The sequence below is a fragment of the Coloeus monedula genome (genome assembly GCF_965178545.1).
Source record: "Coloeus monedula genome assembly, chromosome: 16".
NCBI classification, from domain to species: domain Eukaryota; kingdom Metazoa; phylum Chordata; class Aves; order Passeriformes; family Corvidae; genus Coloeus; species Coloeus monedula.
In genome coordinates, this window is record NC_138796.1 from 14,662,217 (window position 1) to 14,683,203 (window position 20,987).

At 66.8% G+C, this 20,987-nt stretch overlaps 2 protein-coding genes across 2 annotated transcripts; one reads left to right on the forward strand and one right to left on the reverse strand.

Moving 5' to 3' along the window:
* Nucleotides 1-2,013: 2,013 nt before the first annotated feature.
* Nucleotides 2,014-9,105, reverse strand: TFAP4 (transcription factor AP-4). Its single transcript, XM_082291814.1, has 7 exons — nucleotides 8,882-9,105; nucleotides 5,190-5,355; nucleotides 4,639-4,737; nucleotides 3,987-4,157; nucleotides 3,629-3,766; nucleotides 2,463-2,621; nucleotides 2,014-2,345 (listed from the first exon to the last, which is right to left on the reverse strand). The coding sequence occupies exons 1-7, from the start codon at nucleotides 8,968-8,970 to the stop codon at nucleotides 2,151-2,153; spliced, it is 1,017 nt and encodes a 338-aa protein (XP_082147940.1). The 5' UTR covers nucleotides 8,971-9,105; the 3' UTR covers nucleotides 2,014-2,150.
* Nucleotides 9,106-12,743: 3,638 nt separating this feature from the next.
* GLIS2 (GLIS family zinc finger 2) lies at nucleotides 12,744-20,892 on the forward strand. The gene is made up of 6 exons (XM_082292302.1): nucleotides 12,744-12,898; nucleotides 16,652-17,030; nucleotides 17,460-17,636; nucleotides 18,094-18,227; nucleotides 18,801-18,919; nucleotides 19,027-20,892. The coding sequence occupies exons 2-6, from the start codon at nucleotides 16,668-16,670 to the stop codon at nucleotides 19,812-19,814; spliced, it is 1,581 nt and encodes a 526-aa protein (XP_082148428.1). The 5' UTR covers nucleotides 12,744-12,898; nucleotides 16,652-16,667; the 3' UTR covers nucleotides 19,815-20,892.
* Nucleotides 20,893-20,987: the final 95 nt, after the last annotated feature.

Below are 20,987 nucleotides of genomic sequence, written 5' to 3' on the forward strand. Positions count from 1 at the left end.
ATAGGAGAAATGGGTGCTTCTCTCCCTTTATTAGAATAAATTCCTGTAGGATTCCTCTGTCTCATTTGTGGACGCCGTCTCCACCCCAGAATCCTGCTGGTGTGGGTTAGTGGGGCTCCTTGGGCTGCCTCAGCTCCTGCAGCTCCGTTCAGGCTGGAGCAGGGTTTTGTGGACAGGGAGAGCTGAGCATCACTGCAGTGCAGTGTCCTCATCCGTCCCCAAAGGTGGATGTCCCCACGCATCGTGTCCTGGGCTGATCTGATGTCCCCTCAAGCCACCACAGGTTACCAACTCCAGGCAATGCCATACACCCCATAGGAAACAGGACATGTTCCTTCTACCCTGCTGCTGTCGCCACTGTCACTGCACTGGCAGCGTGGCGCAGGGCAGTGTTGTCCCCCACAGCCAGCAGCAGTGTCACCAGCACCTGGCACCCTTGCTTGTAGGGAACAGCCACTCAGCACTGTCCCCAAAGCCTGGCCCTGGCAGAGTGACCCCCGGGCTCCATCACGGCAGGAGCCACTCCGGGGAGGCTGTGACCCAGCTTTTTCTTGGGGAAGGGGGCAAAGAACAGTTCCCCAAGTTTGGAAGCAGGGGGAGACCCTGAACCCGAGATGGGGGGTGGGAAGGGGGCAGTGGTGTGGAGCAGGGGGTGATGGTTGGCAGCAGGCAGGAGCCACCCCTTGGCTGGACACCACGGATGGCCATGGCATGGAGGGGCAGCAGGAGGGACCCACAGCCATGGGAGGATGCTGAGAGGTGGGTGCTCTGTGGGAAGAGAAGGGTGCCTCCCCCAAAATAACATGTAGGGAGATGAGTACCCCCACCCCAAGTCATGAGTCAGCTCCATGGAGAGCCATAGAGAGATGGATACCCCCATCCCTGGGGCAAGTGGGCACAAAGTCTGACCCAGCCCCCCTCAGCTGTGTGGCCTCATTAAAACCAGCCCAGATGTCCCCTCACCTCCATCCCTGTCCCCACAAAGGTTAACAGCGGGACCGAGCTTCTAAAAAACCAAGTACAAACTTTATTTTGTTTCTTTACAAAGGCACGAGCCTCTTTTTTTTTTTTCAACTTTCTTAACAAAATAGAATAGCTTCTCAATCAACACAAAGACCTGAAAATTGTAAAAAAAATACAAAAAAAAAAACCAACAAAAACCAACAAAACCCCAAAAAAAAAAAAAAAAAAAAAAAGGGAAAGGAACCGAGAAACAGCTGCAGCTGGGGGGAACCTACTGAATACCACCGAGGCTCTACACAAGACTGGCCTAAAACCCTACAGCCGGGTGGGGGGCAGCGGGGCGAGGGGGGGGACGCACAAAACGGGGACCCCCCACCCGCCACAACAGACCCAAGCAACACAATCACGAAATAGAAAAGCTCTTCGGAGCTGACGGACCCCACAAACCAGATTAAGTGCTTAAAGGAGGGATGGGAACGGGGTAGGGGGACAGGGATGGGCACAGGGACAGGGGTGGGGTGTAAAAATCAGCCCCCAATCTGCCATCCCTGTGCCAAGGAGGTGGGTGTTGGAAATGCCAGGGAGGGGTGGCATATGCCAGCCCTCCTACCGTGCTCAAATGGCATCATCCCAGGATTATTTTACTCTCCAAGGGGGTTTTCCCTGCCCCACATGGGGTGCGGGAGCCATGGTGGTACCCCAATGCTGGGGATCCCTGTCCTGCCTATGCTGCCATGTCACTTGGCATCTCCCCCCTGCTTAAAAACGAACATTGAATTAAAAGAAAAAAAACACAAGAGAAGGAAAAAACCAAATTAAGATCCCAACCAAAGGCCCTGTCTCAAGGGATCACCATCGGGAACAGTGGGACTGCTGCCGGCTTGGCAGGATTCCCTGTGGGTCGGCAGGTGGGGGGTGACAAACCAGGGTGGGGGGCTGTGACCCCCGTCCCCAATGCCCCCCACCGTGCCCTGAGCCCCCCGTGCCCCACTGTGGCCACCCCCAAGCCCCCACCCCCCCGGGAGCTGAAGGGTGACCTTTGCCTGCCTCTAACGCTCTGCTTTACAGTATTGGAAAAAGGTCATAAAAGAGACCCAAATCGCGTTGTATTTTTTAAAAATTTCAGCATATTCTCTGACGTTTCCCCCCCGCCCCGGCTTCCCTCCCCGGCTGCTGGCCGGGGGGTGTCAGGGCAGCTCCCCATCCCCCGAGGGCTCTTCTTTGCTCTGGTCCATGGAGTCACTGTCATTGCCCTCGGTGTCAGAGGCAGTGTCGGAGGCGGAGGGCTCGGGGCAGGCGCGCGCCGGTGTCACGATGACGGCGCGTCTCTGCTCCTCTTCCTGCAGCTGCTTCTCCTGCGTGCCCTCGATGTGCTGGATCGCCTGCCCAGGGCACACACCAGCTGTCAGGACATTGCTGGGGTCCCCTCTGACCCACCCCAGGGGTTAGGGACCCCCCGAGCCCCCCACTGCCAAACCCCCCACCGCTCCCCAGCTTACCTGAACGATGGTGTCCAGGTTTTGCCGGGACGTGGAGACCGTGTTGATGACCGAGGATGGGCCCATGGTGACCACGGTGACGTGATGGGAGGGAGGCGGCGCTGGAACGATCACGGTGGGGTGGTGGGTGGGCGCTGGGGGAGCATGTGATGGCAGGAGCTGGGGACAGAAGGGAAAGCCCGGTGAGCAGGGACCTGGGCATGGCGGTGTGGGGAGAACCTCGCGCTTGTTCACAGAGCCCAAGCTCCATAAAAGCTGAAGCATCACTCAGCTGCCCCAGTTCTCCATCCCAGTGGATACGGGAGGATGCCAGCTGAAAGCTGCTGCCACCTCAGCTTTGCAAAGCGGAACACAAAGGATTCCCCGTATCCCAAATGGCAATGATTTGGGCTCTGAAGCCAGGAGAGGCAAGTGCCAGCCCCTCCATGGCCAGGAATTCCCCACATCCCTCGGAGATCCTCGCTTGAGCAGCGGATGGGAAGATCCGCCCTAGCAGGAGGCTATGGAGAGTTCACCTAAAAATAGGCTGAACTTCCCCGGGAGGCGGCCAGCAGGGACCCTGCAGGGACACGACTCTGCAGAAGCCCAAGAAGGGGGAAGAAGCTGGTGTTCTTCCCTCCCTTTGAAGCTCCTGGAGTGGCGTGGCCCTGGGCTGGGCTCGAGGGCAGCAGTGCACAGGGACCGGTGCCGGCACAGCGCTCGCCTCCTCCCTGCACCACTGGCAAATCCAGGTGCCTCGGGGGAAAAGCTGAAGGTTCCCATCCCCACCACCTGCCAGCTTGATGCTCCCCTTTCCCAGACTGTTGGGTGGCAGGGAGTGGTTTGGGGATCCCTAAAATTCAGTGGGAGCCACCCAGAGAAAAGTGAAGCCCCTGAGTTGAAATCCTGCCTGGCAGCAAGTGACCTTCCCTGTACAAACCCCTCTGTGCCAGGGAACGGAGCCTCTTGGAAGCCACCATAGTTGGTCTAGTCCACAGTCCCTCCCTGAAACACGGGGTGCCTGCAAGCGCAGCCCCAAGCTCTGTGGGGGGCTTTGGGCCACCTCTTTCCCAAATCACCAAGGGTGGGAGCCTTGCCAGCACATCACTGCCCACAGGAGGTGCCAAGTCCATCACCAAACCAACCCCCTGTGTGTCAGTGCCTGGGGGTGTCTGGGGCACACTCACCTGCGTTCGGATCTGCTGCTCGCGCTCGAGCTTCTCCTGGTGCAGCAACCTCACCTGTTCCTGCTGCTGCTGGAGCTGCACCTGCTGAGCGATCACCTTCAGCTTCTCGGGGTACATGTGGGCCTCCAGGGAGCGAACCTGCGGGCCAGAGAACCCCGGTATCAGTGGGGAGTCCGGCACGGCCCCACTGAACCCCAGCTGCCCCCTCAGTGGCATGGGCACAGCAGAGCCAGGAAGCCCCGGACGAGCATGGAGAAGCGGTATCCAGAGCAGATGTTCAGTGACCCCACAGCACTGCTGGTGTCCCTGGGGCTCACTGGGGACATGGCAGAGGCTGCAAGAGGGCACCTGGCCTCACCTGCTCCTCCAGCATCATGCGGACCGAGCGCTCCTTGTCCAGCTGCTGCCGGAGCTCAATCATCTCCCGACGCAGATCCTCGGCCTTCTCATCTTCCCAGATGTCCGGCGAGCCGATCCCCTCGTCTTTGTCCTCTGCCCGTCGCCGTTTCGGGGAGGAGCCACTGAATTCCTGCCATGGGAATGTGGTGTCAGGGAAAGGGGGCTAGCACGGATGCTCTCCCTGCCATCCAGACATCTGGGTGATGCCACTCCCCACCACAGCTCCCTGCAGGAAAGGGTCTCCCTGGGGTCGTGTTTGATGCCTGGGGACAGATGGGCTCCTGCATGTGACCCTCATCCCCACAGCCTTGTGCCAACCTGATTCTCACACTGTGACACCCAGGACAGTTCAACCACAGCACCTGAGCTGTCACCAGGCCATCCCCGACACCCCAAATGGGTGGAAATAAAGGAAAATGGGATCCCAAGCCTTCTTCCCCTGCCAGGTATGGGATGCCAGGTTGAATGGGGCTCCCTGCCCTGCCAGGAGAATGGAAACTGGCTGATCAGGGTAGACGGTCCCACCCTGACCCCAAGGAACTACGATGATGTCCCCTCTGTGGCCAGCCAGGACTGTCCCACCCACTCCTGTCCCACCCCCTGGGCACTACCTGGATGAACCGCTTGAGCTGCGTGTTCTGCTGCAGTAGCCGAGTCTTTTCCTGCTCCAGGGAGAAGATGTACTCGGCCGTCTGCTGGAGGATGGCTGCCTGTGGGGGAGCCAGGAGGGGCATGCTGAGGCAGGAGAGACCCCAGCGTCCCTCCAGGCCTCCTCCTGGCGAGGTCTGCAAGCAGCACTGCTCCTTGCCTGTCCTCGGTGTCTCCTCCCAGAGTCCGCTTCACCCCAGGTTCCCCCTGGGATTTCCGCCGTGGTGAAACGCCCCAGTTCACCCACCCTGGGAACCTGACCGGCTGCCTCCTTACCCCACTCCACTCTGCAGTGGGGTCCCCTCCTCACCCAGGAACACGTCATCCTGCTCCCGGGGCACTGGGGGCTGTCACACACTCCCACCCCACTCCAGAACACCGGGTTGGGGATGCACAGCCACTCCTGCTGGGAAACTTCCCCAGGAGAGAGCTCCGTCACCGAATTAACACCTAAATACCCCAACTCCACCTTCAGCCCCTCCACGTGTGGGACCAGCGTGTGCATCCCGCTCACCTTGCTGAGCTTCTCCCCGTCCGTGTGTGGGATGAGGGTTTTCAGGGACTGGAAGCCAGCATTGATGCTCTGCATCCGCCGTCTCTCGTTGCTGTTGGCGATTTCCCTGCGTATCCGCCGCTCCTGGTCCCGCTGGGTCTCCGGAGTCAATGGGATGTTGGCCAAGCTGCAAGAGAGACCCGGGGTTAGGGAGGAGGTCGCTGCACCCCTGCTGCCAGTTCACTGCATCCCCCCTTGCTTTGCAATGATGGTTCCAAGCCACCACAGGGATGGGTAACGTGGAGGGGATGATGGCTGCGGTGCTGGCAATCACCAAAGCAGGTGGGTGGGTTTCTCCAGCCCTGTATCCAAAGCTTTGGGGGATGCACTGGCCAAGCAGTGGCCCTGCTGCAGCCCCCTGGTTCTACTGGGCTCAGACACACTGCCCAGTGCCAAGCCTGGGCGAGGGGAGCTGGGGACCCCCGGGTGGGCAAGGCAGGCTGCGGGCTGGCCGGCTGTGTCCCTGCAGGGCCGGCCGGCGTGTGTGGCCCCGGGAAGGCGGCTCCCTCCCTCCCGCCCCGCTGATGGCTTCCAGATGACAGCTCCCAGCAGAGAAGCCCCCGTCCCACCCCAAGCCGCAGCTCCTGCCTGCTTCCTGCCGTTGCCTCCTCGCCCCCCACGCCCTTGCCCCGCAGAAGGGCCGGGAAATGCCTCCCAGAGCCAGCGACGATGCCAGCATGGAGGGCGAGAGTTCCAGACAGACAACACCCACAGGTCCAGAGCACCAGACCTGAGCAAAGCTCACTGCTGTGGGGTCCAGCTTCACCCACACCCTACTTCTTCCCCGAGGGAAGCGGGGCAGAGGTTTTGGATCACACCGTGCCAACTCTCCCCAGAGTGCAGGCACCCAGCACCCGCTGGCGCCGGGGATGCTGCGAGGCACTAAAGACTAAACACAGGAGCTGGGCCGCCGGCGCGAGGCGAGATAAGATGGGCTCCAGCCGCCCATCCAGGTGCCCAGCGGCTCCAGGACGGGGAGATGGGAACATTCCACCCAGAGCCTTGCCAAAGCCAGGCTGGGAAGCAAAGCCCAGCATCCTGCCCTCATTGCCCTCCTGGTGAGGCCGTGGAGGAACCACGGGGGTTTGGGAGCCCAGGGATCTCACGGATACATGCAGCACCACCGTGTGCCCAGGCAGTGACTGGAGGCTCGCTGGCCACTCATCATTGCCTGTTGCAACTGGGGCATGCACCACAACTCCTCCAAGATACACAGGGATGAGGAAAGACCCAGCTCATCCCAGAGGGATGGGAAAGGATCCTCACTCAGCCTAAGAAGGGGATGGATCCCAGCTCTGTCCAAGGGGACAGGAATGGATCCCAGCTCAGCCCAACAAGATAGAGAAGAATCACAGCTCATCCCAAGCAGATAGGGAAGGATCCCAGATTAGCCTACAGGGATGGGGAAGGATCCCAGCTCATCCTAGAGGTATAGGAAAGGATCCCAGTGCATCCTAAGGGGATGAGGAGGGACCCCAGCTCAGCCCATAAGGGCCAGGAAGACATTTGTCCCTAGCCTCTGAGGCAGTGTCCCAGCACAGGCTGATGCTGGGTGCCAAGCACCCACTGCACTGGTTCCCTCACATGCAGTTTCCAGTGAGTGTCCTGGGGGTGTGGAGCTGGAATGGGTGCCCAGGGGTCTGCCCCTCTCCCTGGGAACAGCCTCTGCCGCATGGACCAAGAGCTGCTTGCAGCAGGATTGTGGCACAGGGCTCCCATCTGGTGGTGGCTGTCACCCACCTCCCTGCTCCTGCTGAAACCAGCCCCAAACTTGTCCCCAAAACACACCAACCGTGCAGGTCTTGGAGACATCATCCCTTTTGGGATAAGGAGGTGGCGGGAGCACTGCTCTAGGATGTTGGACCACCAGAAACTTAAGGGGAATGGGATGGAGAGGCCCAGGACTGGGCAGCGCGGAAGTGGTTTCTTAAATACCGGGGAAGGAGGAAGAGCCTGCTTCCTCACCGGCAGACCTCCTGCAACCTGCCCCAGCTGCTCTTCCTGGGAAGAGACCTGAGAAGTGACAGCGAAATACAGAAAGGGCAAAGACCCATGGATTCAGACACCCAGCATGGCCAGGGATGGGGCAGCACAGAGGCAGGGGGAGCAGGTGGCACCCACTGGAGTCCCCGGGGTGTCCCCAGCCTAATGCTGGTGCTGCGGGGTTTGTGTTGGGCAAGCAGAATTTGGTCCTTCCCACCTTGGTGAGGACATTGCACTCGCCTGGACCTCGTGGGAAACAAACCCATGTGGGTGTTGGAGCCAGGCCCAGGCACAAGGCCCATGGCAGATGCCCCGCTGTCCACTCATGTCCAACACTGACCACAACTGGTGCTGTGGGCAAGGGAGGCACAGCCATGTGGGGAGGGTGTCCCCAAGTGCCTTGAGGTCACAGGTACCGTGTTCCCGAACTTGCAGGCAGTGTATCCCCAAGTTCAGAGGCAGGGTATCTCCACGCTTCCATGAAGGGCACTCCTAAGCTCACTAAGCTCAGGGTCAGGGTACACCTGAGTGTACAATAAGGGTACAGCCAAGTGTCCCCAGCACCCCCAGCTCACAGGCAGGCTGTCCCCCAGCACCCTGAGCTTGCAGGCAGGGTGTTCCTGAGCTCCTCGAGGTCATAAGCAGGGCAGCCCCCAGCACCCCGAGCTCCATGCAGGGTGTCAGCCAGCAGCCTGAGCTCAGGGCAGGGTCTCCCAGAGCTCGGGGCAGTGGGAAAGCTGCTCCCGGAGCTCTGTCCCGTGCCGGGGTCAGTGTGGGGCCGTGCTCCGAGCGGGACGGCCGCATCCCCCTGCCCATGCAGTCACCCCCCAACCCACGGGTCCGCAGAGACCAACGCGGGGGACCCCAGTGAAGCCGGCCCCCCTGCCCTGGGTCGCTGCCCCACCGCTGCACCCCCGGGGGGGCTCAGGTGCGGCCACCCCCCGGGATCGCCGCGACGGAGCCCCCCACGCCGTGGGGCAAGGGCAGCACCCCGAGGGTCCGGGTCCCCAACACGTGCCGTGGGGCCCAGGCTGCCCCACAGCCCCGCGGGGCCCGACGGTTCGCGCCGCCCCACGGCGGACCCGGGCCCGCGGGGGCTCAGAGCTCCCGGGGGCGGGAGCCCAAGGCCCGGGGAGGCGGAGGGTGGGGGGGGCTCAAGGCCGCCCCGCGTGGCCCCGAGGCCCCCGGCCCCCCCCCGCCCGCCGCCCCCCGCCAGCCCCCACCGAGCCCCCGCGAGCGCAGCCCCCGTCCCCGGCCGCTCCCCCGCCCGCCGGGGCTCCCCGCGTGTCCGCGGGCTTTGTGCCGCCGCTCCCGCACTACATGTCCCGGCAGCCCCGGCCGCGACCCGCCTCCTCCGGGCGGCTGCAGAGTCACGGCCAGGCCCGGCGGTAAACACACACCCCCGCGCCCCCCGGACCCCCGCGCCCCGCGCCCCCCGCCCCGAGCGCGCCCCGCCGCACCCGCGGGGGCCGGGCGGGGGTGGGGGCGCGGCGCTCCCCGCCCGGGCCACGCGCGGCCGCCGGCCCCATGTGCGCGGCCGGGACCACGTGCGGGCGGTGGGGCCGCGGCGGCCGCGCCGCTCCCCCCCGTTCTCCGCTCCCCTCTTCCCCGCCATGCCCCCCCAGCTCCCCCGAGCCCCCCGAGCCCGGGATCTCCCGGCGCCCCCCCACCTGCAGAGCCCGCCGATGACCTCCTTCTCGGATTTCCTGAAGTGCTGCAGGGCCGGCACCTTGGGGGCCGGCACCATGAAGTACTCCATAACGGGGGCGGGGGGCCCGGTTCAGCCCAGCCCGGCTCGTCCCGGCCCGGTTCAGCCCCTCCCGGCCCGGCTCCGGCCTCTGCCCGCGGCCCAAGGCGGGAAACAGCTGGAGCGAGCGCGGCTCCCGCCCGCCGCCGCCGCCGCTCCCCCGCCCGCCCCCGCCCGCCCGGCGCCGCCCCCGCCCCGCACCGGCCCCGCGTAAACAAAGGCGGCGGGAGGGGCCGCAGCGCGGCCGGAGCGGCACCGGGACACGGCGGCGGGACGCGGCGGGACACGGCGGGGCGGGGGGCGACTGGAGCGGCCGGGACGGTACCGACCCTTGCTGGCACCGGCCCGTCACACCGCGTCGCGTTCTGACCTAGCTCCATCCTATGCTACTCTATCCTATCCCACTCTATCCCGTCCTACCCTCATCCTGCCCTGTCCCCAACCCATCCCACCTCATCCCATCCTGAGCTGTCCCCATCCCCCTCCAATACCCATCACATCCTATCCTCATCCCATCCTGCCCTAGATCGCCTATCCTATCCTATCATACCATACCCTATCCTATCCCAGCCTGACCTGTCCCCATCCCATCCTACCTCATTCTATCCTACCCTAGCTCCATCCCGTCCTACCCTATCCTAACCTGTCTCCATTCCACCCTACCTCATCCCATCCTGCCCTAGTTCCATCCGATCCTACCCTATCCTACGCTATCCCATCCCTCGTGTCCCTATCTCATCCTATATCAATGTGACCTGTCCCTATCCCACCTCATCCCAGCCCATCTTGCCATAGCTCTGTCCTACCCTGCTCTATCCTATCCCATCCTGACCTGTCTTGTCCCTATCCTATCCTATCCTATCCTATCCTATCCTATCCTATCCTATCCTATCCTATCCTATCCCAGTCCTATCCTGACCTGCCTTGTCCCCATCCCCATCACATCCAATCTTCATCCTAACTCATCCCATCCTATCCAATCCAGTCCTGTCCTATCCTGTCCCATCCTATTCTATCTCAGCCCATCCTGACCTGCCTTGTCTCCATCCCATCCTATCCCATCTCGCGGTATCCTGACCTGTCTTGTTCCAGTCCCATCTCATCCTGTCCCATCCTGTCCAACCTCATCTGATCCTGTTCCATCCCATCCCACTCTGTCCTGCTCCCATTCTATCCTACCTTAGCCCTATCCTGTCCCACCTCATCTGCCCTACCCTATCCTACCCTATCCTATCCTGTCTTGTCCCTATTTCATTTTATGCTATCCTTTCTTGTCCCCATATAATCCTCTCCTATATCCAGCTTGTTCCACCTCATTCTACCCTATCCCCATCCCATCCGGCCTAATCCCCACCCCATCCCATCCTATCCTACCCCACCCCGGCCTGCCCTAGTCCTGTCCCATCCTCTCCTACTCCATCTGATCCCATCCCTATTCCACCCCATCCCTGTTTCCAGCAAGGTCTGGCTTCTGGGGGGGTCAGGGGGATGATTCTGGAGGGGGGGAGGTCACAGCAGCCTTGGGGCTGCCACGGGGCTCAGGGAGTTGGGGGTGACGGGGGTCATGTGGCTGGCAAGGGGCTTTGGGGAGGAGGCTCTGGGGGTTGATGTGGGGCTCTGGGAGCTGATGGTGAGGTTGAGGGGTTGATGGGGGGCTCTGGGTGCTGGCAGAGTGGCTCTGAAAGCTGGCAGAGGCCTTGAGGAGCTGCTCGGGAGTCTGGGGTCTGGCAGGGGCTGTGGGGCCTATCAGGGGGCTTGGGGGCTGGCAGGGGCTTGGAGCTCACAGGAGCCTTGGGGTTCAAGGCTTTGGGGACAGCAGGGTCATGTGGCTGGCAAGGGGCTTTGGGGGGGCTTCTGGGGGGCTGGCAGAGGGGTTCTGGAGATGGAGGGGCTCAGGGGGATAATGGGGGGATGATAGGGGCTTTGGGGGGCTGTGGGGGCTGGCAGGGGGCCACAGGGCTAGCAGGAGCCATGGCGGGCTGGCAGAAACTGTGGGGGGGCTCACAGGGCACAGGGCTGGTAGGGGGTACAGGGCTGGCAGGGGCCATGGGGGGCTGGCAGGAGCCACGTGGTACCTGAGGGACCTACCTGTGGCAGGTGACCACCCCCCAGAGCCCCCCCAGCACTGTCTGCGTGGGTCCAGGGCCACCGGAGCAGGAACGCCGGGGGGTCCTGGGGCTGGGCTGTCACCCTGGAGGGGCAGGACCCGGCCCTGCAGAGCAGGGTGGGCTCAGCCCTCCCCCTCCCACAGCCCGGCCCCGCCGGGAGCTGCAGGACAGGTTCTGCCGGGTGTCCCCTGGGCCCCCTGCCCGGCCCCCGCGGGGGCCCCACTGCGGGGGCTGCGCGTCCCCCCACGGCGCGGGGACCACCGCGACCCCCCTCCCTTTTATACTGAGGCTGTTGGGGACACAACAGCTTCTTCCCTCCCCGCAAAAAAATCCCACGGGTAGGGTGGGATTGCGGTCACCCGCGTGGGACAGTGCTGCCCTCCCGTGTCTCCCCTCCCTGTGGCGGGGATGTTGGGGACACAGCGGCTCCCCCCCGCAAGAAAACCCAAACCACGGGTAGGACGTGGCTTCAGCCGCCTGTGTTGGTCAGAGCTGCCTGTCCATTCGTGTCCCCCGTTCTGCTGCGGGGCTGCTGGGGACACAGCACCTCTGCCCCCCCCCGCCGCCACAAAAAAAACCCCAAACCGCGGGTGGGATGTGGTTTCAACTGCCCGCGTGAGACAATTCTGCCCCTCATTCGTGTCCCACCTTTTGTGGGGCTGTTGGGGACACAGCAGCTCCCTCTCCACCCAAAAGTCCGCATGGAACAGTGCTTCCTCCCCGTGCGTCCCTCCCTTTCCTAGGGAGGACACTGCATCTCCCCCTGCAAAAAAAACCAAAACCAAAACAACCACGGGTGGGGTGTGACTTCCGCCAGCAGCCTGGGACAGTGCTGTCCCCCACGTGTGTGTCCCCCCCTTTCATAGTGGCGCTGCTGGCACAATGCAGCTTTCCCCGCAAAAAAAACCCAAAAACAACCAAACAAAAAACGCGTGGGACAATGTTGTGTGTCCCCCCCCTTCCGACCCCCTCCCGCCCGAATTTCTGGGGGGCCGTTGAGGACACCGCAGCTGCATTCCACCCCCAAAATAAAATCACGGGTGGGGTGTGCCCAGCCACCCGCGTGGGCCCCGGGGGAGGGACCCCCCCGGCGAGGCTGCAGCATCCGGGCCGGCCCCGCCACATCCTGCCGCCGGAAGGAGCCGCGGCCCCGGGACAACCCCCCCGGCGGTGACGTCATGCGGGGGCCCCCGCCAGGCGTGACGCCAGCCCCGCTCTGTGACGTCACGCGACGGGCGGGCGGCGCCGCTCCTGCGGGGAGGGGGATCCCCCCACAACCCCCCCATTTCCCCGGTGTGACCCCCACCCTTCCCCCCGAGCCGCCCCGGTACGGGGTGGGGGCTCCGGTGGGTGCCGCCCCCCGCCCCGCCACGTCCCCGGGGGGGGGGACAGGGACACGCGGGGGGGACACGGACACGCGGGGGAGGGGGGTCGGCTCTGCCGCAGCGTCGGGGTGACCTTGTGCGGGGGTGGCGGGTCTGCCCTGCGGGTCCCCCCCCCCGGGGCGGGGCTCGGTGCCCCCCGGTGCCCCCCGCGGGGGCGGGGAGGGGCCGCCCCCGCCCCCGCCCAGCGCCGCCCGCAGCCGGGGCCGGGCCGCTCGGTGCGGGGCGGCCATAAATCACGGCGGGCAGAGCCCCCGCCCCGCCGCCGCCCCCGGGACCGGGCAGGGGGGGCCCAGCCCCGCCGCCGCCACCCCCGCCCCCAGCCCCTGCGGATGTGGCGGAGCGGCCCGGCCGCCCCGCACCGGCCCCGGCACCGGCCCCGGGGGGCCCCGCTCCGCCGAGCCCCGCACCCCGCCCCGCTTCCCGCCCGGCGCTGAGCCCCCGCCGCAGGTACGATCGCGCTCCGGGCACCGCGGAGGGGAGGAGGATGAGGATGAGGACGATGCTGCCACCGTCGGGGGAGGGGAGACCCTGCGGGGAGCCCTTTCCTCGCCACCCTCGGGGGTGCGGGGGGTCCCTTGGCACCTGCAGCCCCCCCGCCCAGGGAGCGGGTCGGGGGAGACGTGGCCCCGCTGCACCCCCAAGGGAGATGAGAGGGGGCTTCCTCGCTGCCCGGTGGGTGCCAGGGGGGTGGCCGTCCCCCGCCGTCCCCCCGCACACCGGGCGGGTGTCCTGACCTTGGCCGTGGGGCGGGGGCTGCGGCGGGGACGTGCTGGGTGGCTCTGCCCGGCTGCGGCCACCTCCGGGGACACACCAGTGTCCCCATGGTGCGGGGTGGGGGGGGGAAGGGCGTCCCCATCCCGGTCCCACGCCCGCGGTGCCACCGCCCGGCAGCCACCCGTCACCCCGGTCCCCTTCGCGGGGGGCTCCCGATCCCCATCATGAGAAGTGACAAGTCCCCACCATGGGGGGTGACAGTCCCACGGCCTCGCGGGGCTGAGGCGTGGGGTGGCCAAGCCCAGGCTGTGCCGTTGCGGGGTGTTTTGGGGACTAGGACGGTGTGGCCCCCCCTCCCTGAGGTGCCAGCGGTGGGGACCACAAATTGTCCCCGATGTCCCCAGGCACTGCTGCAGGCGCTCGCTGCCTGCCCAGCATGGAGAAACCCTGCAGCCAGTGGACACCTCCCCTTCCCCATGCCTTTGTCACCCTGCTGTCACCACCTCCCCCAACCAGGGTCCCCATATGCCCCCATCCCGACGATGCTGCCGCACCCAGGGTGCTGATCTGCTGGGTGCTGGGGACCACCCTGCTGCTGTCCCCGCCTGCTCCAGCTGCGTCCCCAGGCAGGGGTGGCAGGGGCCCTGGTGCTGGCGGCACTGCTGTGGGGCTGCTCCCGGGGTGGGAGGGAGCTGGTGTCAGCCCTCTGCCAGGATCCCTATGGCTTCCACATGCCCGGGAAGGGGGAACTGTGGCACCGGCCTCAGCTCGGGGACCACAGCCATGTCCACTCCTGGGGACACCTTTGGGAGCTGCCCTCACCCCGGCTGGCGAGGGGTGACGGGTGCTGGAGGGACACAGTGACAAGATGGAGCTACCAGCAGGATGTGACCCCCCCACAAACCCGTCAGGCACCGGTGGGCTCCTGTGAGGAGTCGCTGTGGCAGTGCCAGCACCATCTGCAGTGGGACAAGGAGGGATGGCAGGTCCCACGGGGGCCCGCGTCCTGCCAGCAGCCGTGGGGACAATGACCCACATCCTGCCAACCCACCCACGCTGCCCTGGCACGGGGGGCTCCGGGGACTGCCCCCCGTCGCGGCGGTGCCAGCCTGCCGCTGCCAATTGCCACGGCGGCGGAGACCGAGCCCTGCCTGCAGCGCTGGCATGACTCCCACTCCCCGAGCCCCGGGGTCACCATCCCCTGGCGATGGCACTGACATCCCTCACCGCCGCCATCCCCGAGCCCACCGCGCCGCGGGAGCCTCTGTCCCGCGGTCCCTCTGTGCTATTCCTGGCGGGTTTGGGGCTGGAAGGGGGATACACGACACCCCGGCAATGCCAGCAGCCTGGAGACCTGGCACCCCGCCGGCTGTACCGGGGTCACCCCGGGTCCCCCAGCCGTGCCGGCGGCCAGGCAGAGTGGGGGGCCCAGGGGACCCCGGCCTGACTGGTGGAGATGGGGGGACTTCCCCCGCGCCCGGGCTCCATCCCAGCGGCCCCCACCCGGACTGAGAAGCCCCTGGGCCCAGCCCCGCGACGGACTGGTTTGAACTGGTGTGGCGGGGGGGAAGCTGGGCTGGGGCTGGGCTGGCAGCGCCTGGCGCGGGCAGGAGAGGCCATGGGGGGAGAGCAGGCAGGGGCAGGCAGGAGCGGGCAGGGGCCTCGCGCGGGGGCCGCAGGTGCTGGGGCGTCCGGCCAAGCCACCGCAGGGCTTGTCCCCGTCCCCATCCCGGCGGGGCCCCCGCGGCGCCCCGTTTCCCGAGGCCGCGTGGTTTGGCAGCCGCCTGCTCGCCCGCCCGCGGCCGCGCTGGGAGCCCTGGCGTCAGCGGCTGGAGGCCCCTTTCCCACCCGGCCCGCCCGGGGATGGCTGCGGTCCCCACCCAGCACCGCCCGCACCGGGACCCCCCAACCTCCCAACCCTGAGGACGTGAGGACACGACCGTCGTGGTGGGACCAGCCGTGACGCCTTGCCTGGCCCCAGTGCGGGACCACCGTGGCTGGGGGGCTGCCAGCACCCTGTCCCACTCCCTGGGCTGGGGGTCCTGCTGTGACACCCCAGCTGTGGGGTCCTGCCCCTGTGTCTGTCTGTCCCTAAGCTGTGCCACCAAGCTGTGGGGCACTTGGGGGTTTGCTGGAGCCCGAGGACCATGGTGGGGCTCTGGGTGGGGACACCCCATGGGCACATCCCGCAATGGGGTGCAGGGTGAGGATCCCCCAGAGGGGAAGGATCCCTCTGTGGGCAGGCCCCATGGCCGGGAAAGCTCAGTGCTTGTCCCTGTCCCACTGAGATGGGGCAGCCTCCACAGCGGTGGGAGGAGGTGGATGCTCAGGCAGGGACCCCCCCACTGGAGAGGAGGGACCCGACTATGGGGCTGACCCCACGGCCACGGGAGGCTCAGGGTGACGAGATGCCGTGGGGCAGCTCCTCCCACCCTGGGAGCCTGGGACAGGAACCCCCCCTGGGACCGGCCCCTCGGCCAGCACAGGGGTGCAGGCGGGGGGTCCCCCGCCCCGCCGCCCGGGCCCCATGCCCCCCGCGGCTCCTCCGCATTCCTCAGCGTCTGAGCCGGGCTGGACCCCCGCCAGCGCGGGGGGCCCCTCCGGCGGGGCAGGGCGGGGGACGGGCCCCCCGGGGCGGGGTGGGGACGGAGGGGGCCCCCCCGCTGCCACGTGTGCTGGGTGCGCCGTGCCCCCCGACACGGCCCCTCGGCCGCCCCCACCCTGCCCTGGGCGATGCGGGTGGCCGCGGGGGCACAGCCGGGGGACCGCATCGGCTCTGGCTCGGCCGCTCACTGCTGCACCGAGCTGCCCGTTCTCAGCTGCCCGCCAGATGTGCGGCGGCCGAGCCACGAGGGTGGCATTGTGTTGTGCCATTCCATGCCATTCCATGCCACGCCGTGCGGCCGGCAGCCCCTGCCCGGCCCCGGCAGCAGCGGCGTTGGCCGGCGGGGAAGGGGCCCCGGCGGGGGAGGAAGCTCTGCCGTCTCCGGGGCTGGGGCCAGCGGGCTCGGCCGCCCGGGTCACCGCCGGGCTGATGGCCGCCACCGCCCTCCTCTGCCTCTGGGAAAGGCCCCGCTGGGGCAGGCCCGCGGGGACTGACAGACGGACGGATGGATGGAGGGACGGATGGGGGGCGGAATGGGGACACCACAGCTCCAGCGCCCCCGGTGCCCAGGGGATTTGGCAATCCCCGGCAAGGTTTGGTCACGGGCCAAGGGGCTGTGCCGGCGACACGGAGAGGACACACTGGGGACACCGAAGGGCCGGGGTGGGGACGGGGGGGGGCCGGTGCCATGCCCTGCCCTTTGCCCGCTGCGGGAGGGGGCCGCGGCAGGGTGGCCGGAAGGGACGGCACGGTCTCTGTGCCAGCACCGTGTCCTGCAGCCCGGGGCAGAGCGGGCATTGCCATGGGGCCGGGCTGGGCCGATGCTCTGGGTGGCACTGGTGCCCCGCACCCCTGTACTGACCCCTGGGTGTCCCCCGCAGAGCCCACCCCGGCACCATGCATTCCCTGGAGGAGCCCCTGGACCTCAAGCTGAGCATCTCCAAGCTGCGAGCGGCCCGCGAGAAGCGGGGCCCCTCCGGCCCCCGACCCCGCGCTCCCCAGCGCCCGGACACCCCGCCGGCCGGGGATGGCCGAGGGGGCAGCCGGGCGGGTCGCCGGGCCGTGCCAGCCTCGCCGTCCCCCGGGCTCCTGGGACACTCCAGGCTGGTGGAGCCGCGGGATGGACGCTTCCCGGCCGCCGTGCCGGTGGTGGACCTCAGCCTCTCGCCCCGCTCCGGGGGGGAGTCTCCGGCTGGCAGTGCGTCGCTGTCCCCTGAGCGCCAGGGCAGCGGGGACCTGCCCGGCCCCCTCACCCCACACGTAAGTACGGCCGTGACCCCCCCGAGGTGTCCCCAGCGATGGGGACTGTGCCCGGACGGCGTTCCCGACCTCGGCAGCGTGCCCGGTGCTGCCGGTGTAAACACAGCCCGGGGTCAATGTCCTGCCTGGCCCCCCTGGTCCCCGACCCCAGAGGCATCCCCGGGGTGGCTCCTCGGAGGTCCATTTGGGGTGTCAGGGGGGGCCTCTATGCGGTTTTGGGGTCCCTGAGGGGGGGTGGCAGATCCAGGGGTTTTCTGGGCAGTCTGGGGTGATCTCGGGGGGAAGGGGGGTCTCTGGGGGATCTCCGGGAGGTTCTGGGGTTCCTGGGGGGCTGGGGGGAGTCTCTGGGAGGGCTCGGGGGGGTCTCTGGGGGTCTCCATGCAGCTTGGCCCTGTCCCCCACCGCTCCTCCATTCGGACTCTGCTCCAGGATTTCCAGTCCTTGCGCTACATCGATGGCCTCCCCAGCTCCTTCCAGTTCTTCCTGCCGCTGGGGGCTGGGGGGGCCCTGCACCTGCCCCCTGCCGCCTTCCTGCCCCCCAGCAAGGAGAAACGGCTCCCCCCCGAGCTGCCCCTGCCCAAGCAGCTCGTCTGCCGCTGGTCCAAGGTTAGCAGGGAGGGCTGGGGGCTGCGGGGGGTTGTGGTGGCGGTGTGTGGGAGCTTTGAGGGTCTGGGGGTGGTGAGGGGGCTCTGGGAGACCACATGGGCATTGCAAGGATGGGGGGCACGTGGGGTAATTTTGGGGCTGGGGAGAGGACATGGGGCTGGAAAGCCATGGTGGAGCTCTGTGGGGCTGTGGGCAAGTTTTGGGGCTGTGGGGCCAAGCAGGGCTGGAAAAGTGGTGATGGGGAGGTGGGGGCTGTGCAGAGGTGCTGGGGGGTGATATTGCGCTGGGGGTCATGCAAAGGGCTGTTTCCATTTCCCCAAATGCTGGTGCTGCTGCGCAGGGGGTGCGGGTGGGAGTTGGGATGGGATGGGGGGCAGGGGCTGGCCATGATGGGGGGATGGGCCCCCCTTGGTGCCCACCCCGCTGGGCTCCCTCACCCCCAGCCTCTTGCCCACAGTGCAACCAGTTCTTCGACCTCCTGCAAGACCTGGTGGACCATGTCAATGACTTCCACGTCAAACCCGAGAAGGACGCGGGGTACTGCTGCCACTGGGAGGGCTGTGCCCGCCATGGCAGGGGCTTCAATGCCAGGTGGGCAGGGGGGATCTCTGGGGCCTCTGGAGTCTCTGCTGTGGGGAGGCAGGAGCCTGGCACTGGGGCTATGCAGGGGAAGCCTCCATCCATCCCTCCATTCATCCACTCATCTGTCCATCCCTCCCTCCCTCTCATGCAGGGGGTGAGGTCCTGGGGGGCTGGATGAATGTGCTGGCCTGGATGTCCCCATCCTCCCACCCCATAGCCAAGGCACGGGGCAAGGACTCGCCCTGGAAGTCAGGGCTGACCCCCCTCCCTAGTGTTCCCTCCCCGATGCTTCCACGGGCAGATGGTGATAGGACAAGGGTGAACAGTTTTAAACTAAAAGAGGAAAGATTTAGATGGGATTTTGGGAGGAAATTTTTCCCTGTGAGGGTGGGGAGGCCCTGGCACAGGTTGCCCAGAGCAGCTGTGGCTGCCCCATCCCTGGAAGTGCCCAAGGTTGGATGGGGCTTGGAACAACCTGGGATAGGTGAATGTGTCCCTGCCCATGGCAGGGGTTGCAATGACACAAGCTTTAAGGTGTTCCCAACCCATTCCATGACTCTGTGATTGCCCCAAACCCGGCAGGTACAAGATGCTGATCCACATCCGGACGCACACCAACGAGAAGCCGCATCGCTGCCCCACCTGCAACAAGAGCTTCTCCCGCCTGGAGAACCTGAAAATCCACAACCGCTCGCACACAGGTCAGCGCAGCCCCTGCACTGCCCTCACAAGGGGAGCGGGGGGCTCGGGGGATCACAGGGGACACGGCAGGGCTGGTGCCCCTGGCAGACCCGGTGCTGTCCCACAGGTGAGAAGCCCTACATCTGCCCCTACGAAGGCTGCAACAAGCGTTACTCCAACTCCAGCGATCGCTTCAAGCACACCCGCACCCACTACGTGGAGAAGCCCTACTCCTGCAAGATGCCTGGCTGCCACAAACGCTACACCGACCCCAGCTCCCTCCGCAAGCACATCAAAGCCCACGGCCATTTTGTGTCCCCTGAGCACCCGGAGATGCTCAAGGTCCACCCGCCTCCCAAAACGCCCCTGGGCTCGGCGGAGGTGCCCTACGTTAACGGGGCGCAGCTCGTCATCCCCAACCCCGCTGCCCTCTTCGCTCCGCCGGGGCTGCCGGCGCTGCCCATCCCTTTGGCACCGGCACCCCTCGACCTCAGCGCCCTGGGCTGCGGGGCTGCGGGCTCCCTGCCCGGCCTGCCCGGCCCCGTCCTGCCCCTCAACGGCGGCCCCTTGAACTTGGCCAAGAGCCCGCTGCTGCCCTCGCCCTTTGCGGCGGGGCTGGGGCTGCCCGTCATGTCGCTGCTGGCCGGCGGGGCCAAGGCCGAGGGGGAGAAGGGCAGCGGGGCTGAGGGGCGGCCGCCCAAGGCGGGCAAGGGGCTGGAGAGCCGGAAGGAGAGGGGCGAAAGGACGGAGCCGGGGCGGCCGCGGGTGCCCCCCGAGAGCCTGGCCCTGCTGCCGGGGGCCGTGCTCGACCTCTCGGCCGGTGTCAGCTCGGGGGGCAGCCCCGAGGCCCTGCCCCCCGGCTGGGTGCTCATCCCCCCCGGCTCCCTGCTGCTCAAACCCGCCGCTGTCAACTGAGGGGCCCGACGATGCCCGGGGCCAGCCGCCGGCCCCGTGGGCAGATCTCGCTCCCTGGGGACGGGGGGCATGGCCCTCTCCTCCCCGTGCAGCCCCGGCGGGGCCTCGCTCGTGCTTTTACCCGTCACGAAAGAAGAACGGACTCTTCTGAGAAAAGCAATAATCCCTCGGCGGCCGGAGCCGGCTGCGACCCCGTGCTGGGGGCAGGTGGGGCACAGAGGGGTCCCCCTGCTCCCCCCGGCCCTGGGCAGCCGGATACGCCGCTATTTATTTCTCGACCAGCCCCCTGCTCCGACAGGGTCCCGCTTGGGCTCTCCTGCTTCCGCTGACTCGGCGTCTCCCTGCCCGAGGCCCCAGTGCTGCTCTGGGGGGCCGCAGCCCCCGGGCTCCCGCCGCACGGACAGCGGGGTGACAGCCGGGGGACCACCCGCTCCCGCAACCCCGAGCCGTGCCCGGCCGTGCCATCCCACCCGGCATGGCCAGCACGGCGGCGGGCAGTGCCGCGGCCACGGCACCCTTGCCGGGCCCAGCTGGCTGGGCACTCGCCGGCCTGGCGCCGCCCGCGCCCTCCCTCCCCACGGCCGCCCCCGTCCCGCCGCCTCCCCGGCCCTCCCGTGACAAGGCACACGGCCGCGTGTGCTGCTCGCCGGGGCACAGCCCCCCTCTAGCTACGTTCATACCTAACCACGCACCGCGAGCGCATGCGGGCAGCGCGGGCACGGCCGGCACCGGCTGCCGGGCACCCACTCCTCGGGATGCCCCGGTGGGATGCTCCCGGGGGAGCCCCCGGCCGTGGGGCAGCGTGCCCAGCCTCAGCGCGGGCGTGGCTCGGAGCCTCCCCCGGGGGTCACACGTACGTCCCGCTCACTCCGAGCCACGGGGGTCTCCCCAAGTGCTGCCCTTCCGTGCTGAAGGAGCCCCCCGTGCCCCGCAGGGAGCCGGTCTCCCTGCCCTCACCGGCGGCCGCCCGGCGCTGCCCTTGCCCAGCATGGCCGCGGGCCCTCGACCAGGCCGCCCCGGCCGGTGAAACGTCTCCTCGCTCCTCGTTGGTTTGTTGTTGCACATTCCAGGACATCAGTATTTTAACGGTCTCGAAGTGCCTTTCTATCGTAGTTTCTGGGTTGTTTTTATTTTCCTCCTGTTGGGCTCCATCGCTGTTAGCGTAGCGTGTAA